The sequence below is a fragment of the Cottoperca gobio genome, chromosome 3 (assembly GCF_900634415.1).
Source record: "Cottoperca gobio chromosome 3, fCotGob3.1, whole genome shotgun sequence".
In the NCBI taxonomy this organism is placed as follows: domain Eukaryota; kingdom Metazoa; phylum Chordata; class Actinopteri; order Perciformes; family Bovichtidae; genus Cottoperca; species Cottoperca gobio.
In genome coordinates, this window is record NC_041357.1 from 6,248,323 (window position 1) to 6,255,738 (window position 7,416).

The 7,416-nt window shown below is 40.1% G+C and overlaps 1 protein-coding gene across 1 annotated transcript in view; it reads left to right on the forward strand.

The window, feature by feature from the left end:
* Positions 1-5,731, forward strand: part of rhpn2 (rhophilin, Rho GTPase binding protein 2) — a 31,869-nt gene extending 26,138 nt beyond the window's left edge. The window contains exons 13-15 of the mRNA XM_029428582.1: positions 926-1,072; positions 2,618-2,773; positions 3,420-5,731. Coding sequence (XP_029284442.1) covers positions 926-1,072; positions 2,618-2,773; positions 3,420-3,686 — 570 coding nt within the window. The 3' untranslated portion in view covers positions 3,687-5,731. The remainder of the gene's footprint in view (positions 1-925; positions 1,073-2,617; positions 2,774-3,419) is intronic.
* Positions 5,732-7,416: the final 1,685 nt, after the last annotated feature.

Consider the following 7,416-nt stretch of genomic DNA (forward strand, 5'->3'; position numbering starts at 1 on the left):
ATGAAGCTTCGAACTATTCGGTACGGCCGTGTTTAAATCCTTTTGGATCCACAGAGACTGAAAAGAGACGGAAAGTTAAATCCAGCACAATCTCTCCATACAACCACTGCGTGATCATTAAAGGAGCAGGGCGGAGGCGTCATCATGCTGTTGCATAGGACTAATTGTGGAAAAGAGATTTTCCCATCAGATAAGAAGGGTATTAATGGGAGATGGCATTTGTCTAAAGTATGACATGTTTGTGAACAATTATGTCTAATAATGAAACGATCAACAGAAAGGAAATTTGAGTCATTTCACAAGTAAACAAATAGAGATGGAGGTTACAGCTTCTTATATAAAGCTGCTTTCAAACCATGGTTCATTTAATAATGTTCTGTACTGCTGTCTGTTTAACTGACAACATGAGCACTTCAGGATCTTTTAACCCAAGTGTTTACATTGTGTATATACTAAAATATGTCTTTATTAATTAGAATGAATTGATAATTACAGCCATGGTTGTGTCATGCAGCTATAACTGTACAGTAGGGCAGATACTGCATGTCTGCTGCCCAACATTAAAGGAGACAGAAGTCATCTTTTATGTTTTCCATATGAATCACTTTGTTTAAAGAGCACACTAAGGACTGTGTGCCTTTTTAAAAGGAAATGTGACTGGCCTGGTAAAAGTGCTGGTGTAAGAGAAATTAATCATTTAAATATGTACTCCGTGGGGTATACAGTATATGTAGTGATGTACTAACGGATCACAGATGTGGACTTTAAATGTTTAACTAGCCTGTAAGGACACAAGAAAGGATTATTATGCTGGATTTTCCCTTTAGGCTGTCACCGACATTTTTGAATTGCTGAAACTCTTAAAGGAGAGGATATTATGCTGTAGCCATATTAACCCCAGCATCCCCACACTGTCTCCACTCAGGGCCCTCTGTCAGTCTTCTCAGCAAAGCAGCGGTGGACAGCCCCACGGACAATACAGCTTCACCCAGAAGACAGAGACCTGAGCTTTACCCTAAAAGGAGAATCACCAGTCCAGGTGGTGTCGTTGGACCCCCTCTGCCCAGCTGCTGTGAGTTAACCTATATGCCTTAATTTTGGTTGAACACGTGAAGAGAGAGCTCCTGTTTTACAGCCAGCCTTTGGTTTCAATGAATATCAGTGTGGTGTACAAATCGGCAGAGACTTGAAATGATCTAGAGATAGGTAATCCATCACAGCGAATGTCATCATCAGATTTATTTATATCAAAATTCTCTAAAGGATTTTGTAGTTAAAGGTGTAGTTTGGATCTTTTTGAGGTGGGGTTGTATGAGGTTCTTCTCCATAGTGACGGTTGGCACCCCCCCAGTTTGGAGAAACAGGCACAGGAGCAAAGCAATGCACTGCTGTGGACGGGGCAGCAGAAAAACATGGCCACCTTAAAGAAAGGCCCAACTAAATGTTTTTACTTCAGTTCCCTGTCGGAAAGGACAGCAACGTAAAGCAGTAAAAATATTTTAAATATCGAGCACACTTAAACTAATATTGATTTGTGTAGGTGGCTTTGACACGTTTTGCTGCTGCCCCTGCCACAGAAGTACATTGCTTTGCTCCCATACTGGTCTGTTTCTCCAAACTGTGGCCCAGCCGACCCACATCTACTGTAGTTCACACACTGACAATGGATAAGTACCTCACACAAGCCCACTCCAAGAAATCCAAACTATCCCGTTATTGAAATAAAGGGATGTAATAGGATGGTAAACTGATGTCATAGCGTACTCTCATCATTATTAGCCAATGAGTCAGTTAGGACAAGGGAAGAGTTTACATCATCTGCAGGCTGTAAAACATATTTAACAAAATATGATATCTTGAAGCACAGAAGATATGTCAGAGGCACGTTCAGCACGGTCTTTACAAAAGCTTTAACAAAGGCCAGATGCATAGGTTGCTCATTATGAACTGCCTTCAACAGGATTAACTAGACTTTGTCTACAACGGGAGAACTAACAGCTTGAAGTTTCAGGCTTGCTTGCTCCCTGAATATCAAATAAGTTCAAAAGACATAGTCTTGCTTGCACCGAGAACCGTTTGATTTATGTTCTCAGAAACCGAAGGAGGATTTAGACTCGAAGAATGTTTGGAGGAGGCGCGCTTCCCCCCCCCCCCCCCCCCCCCCCCCCCCTAATTTAATTAAGAATCAGAGAGTATTTACTCTCTGCAATCCTTTTCAGTCTGACAGCTCATTAAGCGGTGCTGACAAAGAGCAGACTCTTCAGGCGATGCAGAGAAACAGATTAATAGTATTACATAAGTGTAACTAGGTCAAACTCCTTATAACTTTTAATACTGCATTCGACTGGATTTATTTTGGAACTGACTGATTCTCTGGATCTGCCTCTGGGAAACACAGATCAAGTTATCAGACAGAAATAGCTGAGCTCATGTAGTTAAGTCCCACAGCTGGTAAACACACACTCTACCAAGTTTTTGTGTGGCTGTAAAAAAAGCTTTGTTCGGCACTAAACCTCCGTGTTTTCTCTGCTGATCCCGGCCGCCTCAGGGTGTTGAAGGAAAGTAGGTGAACTCGGCCCTCCTCTCTGACTCCTGTTCTCTCTCGTGTCTTTTCCAGGCCGACGGTCTAAAAGAGGGCGACTACATTGTTGCCGTGGATGACACAGATTGCAAATGGATGGGCGTGAGCGATGTGATGCGGCTGCTGAAGGATGTGAACGAGGAAGGGATTGACATCCAGGTGGTCAGCATTATGGACAACAACCCTCCGATGGTATGCCACGCCCTCTTTCCTTCCTTTTAGCTGAGAAAGAAAAGTCATCTGTCTAGTTTCTTTGATTGACAGCAAAGCTGGTCTTTGTATCTGATGATTACACAGCAGTTGGAATGGATTATTTTATAGTTTCTTATGAAAAATCATTTGATGTAGTGCCAGATTACTGCGGTATGATTTAAATAAAAGATGACCTAACCAGAGAATAAGATGGAAAATTCACATTTGTTTTTATATTTCATAATGGATTGTGTAAGAAATGGTTCAGGAGCCAGTAGCCTAAAGTTTCTGAGGACAGAAAAAGCTGTTTGATTGGCCGCCAAACAATTGTTGTGTTTAATAGTCAATGTTTTATTATATACAATCGGCAGGTCAGTCTTTTAAAAAAACAGAAATTGTAAATGTGGATTGGCCTGAAGAATTGCAACCTGTGCATCTTTAGTAAAAGCCATGTTTAGCTAAATGCAATCCCCTTGATGTTGGAATGTGACCGTTGACTGAAAATGTTTTTAAGGAGGTGGTCTGTGTGAAAACAGTGAGAAAACGTCTAACTTATTGACCCCATATATTGAGTGAGATTGTTCTGTACTGTACTCTTTGATTGAACAAACAATGACTGAATGTCACCGTCGCTCTCTCTTGCCAGCCTACCAAGAGTGCCACCTTCTGTGGAAACCTGCCTAAGACCTACTCCATGATTTGTCTGGCCTATGACGACGAAGACAAGAGCCCCAAGTCCCGGAAAGTAACCAAGAAGTCATCCTTCCTCAACTTTGGTCTGAAGAACAGGCTGAAGAGTGCCAGCACCCTCAGCCTTCCCACAGCGGACCACTCCGGTGCCCTTCCCTGGAATAAACCCTGTCCTACGTTCCCCAGCTCCAGCTCCTACAACAACGACAGTGCCCTCTACTGAGCAAGCTGCAGACTTTTTACTGTCTGCAAGCATCGTGCCGTATGCATATATGGCTGTGTTACAGTACTGTGTTGTACCCATACTGGACCTGCTATGGTACAGTACCTGTGCCCTTTGGTGTTTCCAAACTGAAAACTGAGCAGTGGTGTATGTAGCTTGTATGTCACCAGTGTACTCAAGACATTTCTGCCAGCTACCTTGGAAAGTAGCTGTGGCAAACACTGTATATAAGGTGCCTTTTGTTGGTACACGGGGGCTTTCCCAGAACAGTTGAGTACCTGAAGTAAACTGGGCCGCACATCAAAACATAATGGGAAATCATTCTAGACCATGCCAGTATGCGTACAGCACAGTACAACTGCACTGTGGGAAAACAACTGCCAGTCTATATATATATATACACACACACACAGCACTGAGACAGGCCTCTAAGTTAAACTGTCATCTCTGTATGTTTTCTTGAAGAAAGGCTCCAGACGAATTGAAGGATGAAAAACAAAGTTGTACAAACACACCCAGTGTCGGTTTCTACTCGACTGCAAAGGGGGTCATTTTACTGTGGCTCCAGCAATCCCTTGTTAGTTCCATTGTGTACGGATGTAGCTGTGCACATTCATGTTCTCTGTGTATCATGTCATGTTTCATACTGTATATGTGAAGGATTAGGTCATTGCCACAATATTTGTTGCAATCAGTGGAACAGCGTTGGTGTTGGAAATATGTACATTTTCTGAATAGATATGTAGATGTTATGAACCTTGTTGCAGTATGTTTAACAGTGATTTGAGGGGAAAACTAATTGTGCTGCGCAGTTGTTGTTCTTGTCTGGGGAGAGTTGAATGCAAGGTTCTATAAGCTGCTAAACAAATGTTATATATATATACCTTGATTATGTATTATTGTCACTTTTGTATTTGTAATCCTCAGCCTTTGAGGATTGTTGTTTCTGCTGAGTGTCATGCCTGGGACACAGTGTAAATGGAATATTGGTGTTTTTAGGTTTACTTAATGTACCAGCCATGCCCCAAGACCAAAATGCCTCCATGTCCCCAATATGCCAGGATGTACCGTAGACCATCCTGACTCATCTTACCCAGCTCTGGCCCTCTTTATCAGTGCTTGTGCCGTCTGGCAGTTTGTCCATTTGTAAGAAGAGCACAAGCTGCATGTCTGTTAATGTGAATCTTGATGTAGTTTAAAGGTTGTTTTGTCTCCAGAAGGGAAGAATGTGAGCAGGGCGATGACATTCCTGTCGTCGTACCTGGACAACTGCCGGTCACCCAACAGTGACTTTGATCAAAGCCCGCAGTCAGGTTTCTACTATTTGTCTCTACCTGTGTTAATCCTAGTCACATCCCACACTTTTACTGACACTTTGCAGTGTTGGACTTTCTCTTTATCTACAAAGTAGATTATTATTATACACATTTGATAATCAAATTATTTATGTAACAAAAAATACGCAAAAATAAAAAAATATATATAAACTTGTAGGTTTTAGATCTAGTTTGTGAATGGTCAAGTTGTGAATTTTTGCACGTTGGACTTCTTGGTTGGTTTCTTGGTTGGTTTCTTGGTTGGTTTCTTGGAGGAATGTATTTTACTAGCCTTGCTTAATCCTTTGGTGAACTTATATACTGGTACATTTTATCTATGTAAAGATATTTTTTAAATGTTTTAAAATGGTAACACTGAGAAGATGTAATGCTCTTTACTGTCTCTGTTTACCTAATGTGGTGTCTGAAGTGCCATTTGTGCTTAATTATGAAGGAAGATGTCACAATAAGTGTATGTGCAGTAATCGATGAATATTACTAAGTGCTAACAGAGAGAATGTTGTCGCCTTAACAGATCTTCACATGCATTTCACCTTACACACTGATCCTAAATGCCTAGGTCTGTGGTTCCTGTTCTAAGTTTCAGGTTGCCTTTCTATCTTTCTCTGTATTGTGTGCTGCATAGCAACTGTGGTGTGAAAGCTGTGTCTGTAAGTCTCTGTGTCATATGTATAAACTCAAATCTCAATAAAAGGGGGACAAAAATCATTTCCTTGATTATGATTATTTTTTAAATGTATGTTGAAATGTGTGGCTCTGTGTATGTCAGTGATTGCAACTACCTGTGTTGGGTATGAGTGGAATGAAGTTTGAACACAGCCCTGAGTGAGCCAACACACTAAGTCAACACTCATGGGTGCGTAACCGTTGAGAGCCTGGGATCACATGACATCCTAATCTGCCATCATGAAAACGGAAAAGAAAAGCCATGTGATAAAGTTTTACCCATCATGCCTTTCTTCACCCATACTATTCATGTTCTTTGTGTAATATCTGGGCACTTGTCTGTGTGTGGTAGGTAGGGCGTTTTACCAAAATGAAAGAGCTAATGGTTTGTTGTCATAGCGTTGAACTTTGTAGATTGAATTCCCCCTAAGGTCAAATTCTCATCAGTATTTAGATTTATTTTAACAGGAAAAGTTGATATAGCAGGAGCCATATATGTTGACTTATGGTTATAGGATTCATACTTCCACCGTTCCAAAGGGCAAAGGGCAGGCTTGATAAAACAAATTCTCAGCCAATTTATAGATAAAGAGGACTGAAATGACATGCGTTTAAAAAAAGTATATTACAATCTATACAATACTAGATGTATGGATGTTGTGCTAAAATGTGTTTTCCCTATCTGTTCATGCTTTGAAAACCTAATTTCTATCAATCAGCTGTGATACATATGGGGATATTTGTTTGAGGTTTGAAAGGTAGCGCCTATAAACAGTCTTTATTTTAGTTTATATGCCAAGATTTGCATCTATATAGAACCCATTTGTTCTTGCAACTGCACAGGCTTGCCTAAGCACAAATCTAAAGACATTTTCAAAATTGGTCAAACCACTGAAAAGTGAGTTTTTTTTATTTAGTCTTTTGTACGCATGATGGGACCACTGTTATATATGTATAATTTATAAATAAATAAAATGTTTTAATATAATTTAGGAAAAAACCAGTAGGCCCATGAGCCCAAATACTAAATATAGTGCAATAAGAAAATGGCTGTATCTCAGAAACTACAAGGTGCACAATCAAGTATTTGGTTGGCCTATGTATAAACTCATAACAAGTTGAATATCAAAGACATTTAATGAACAAAATGTTTGAGTTTTTCCTATTTCTTTTCAAAAATTTCCTTACTTTTACTATTGATAAAAGTGTGATTTTTCATGTAAAAATCAAAGTTGTACTGTTGGTTTAGCTACTTACCCAAAGTATGTCTGTACCAGATTTCAAGACGTTAGATTAATAAGAACAAATGTTGTAGCATTTTTCCTTATATTAAATAGTCTTCTGAGCACAAATGGGTTAACAAATGTTAAGAACAAAGTGGACTGGGTTGAAGACAGATTTGTATGGTCTGTCCTGTGATATATATTTAAAAACTACTTTTAATATGTATTGTATGCTGAAGAGTGTGTGCATATAGTTGTTTTATCGTCGAGGAAAGAAAGAAAGAGAGTTTAAAAAGTGTTCCTGCAGTGTGCTAAATGGAGGAGACATCTAATCAACAAATGGAACGACGTCGCCTCCTATCGGCCTGGCCGGTGGTCGGTAAGGACGTCGTTGCTAGGTGAATCATATCAGTCTCTGATTGGCTTCTCTCCTCACTGTTAGCCAATCAGCACTACTTTTATAACAAGGTGCCTTTTTGTGGTGAAGCATCTAGATACGAGAAA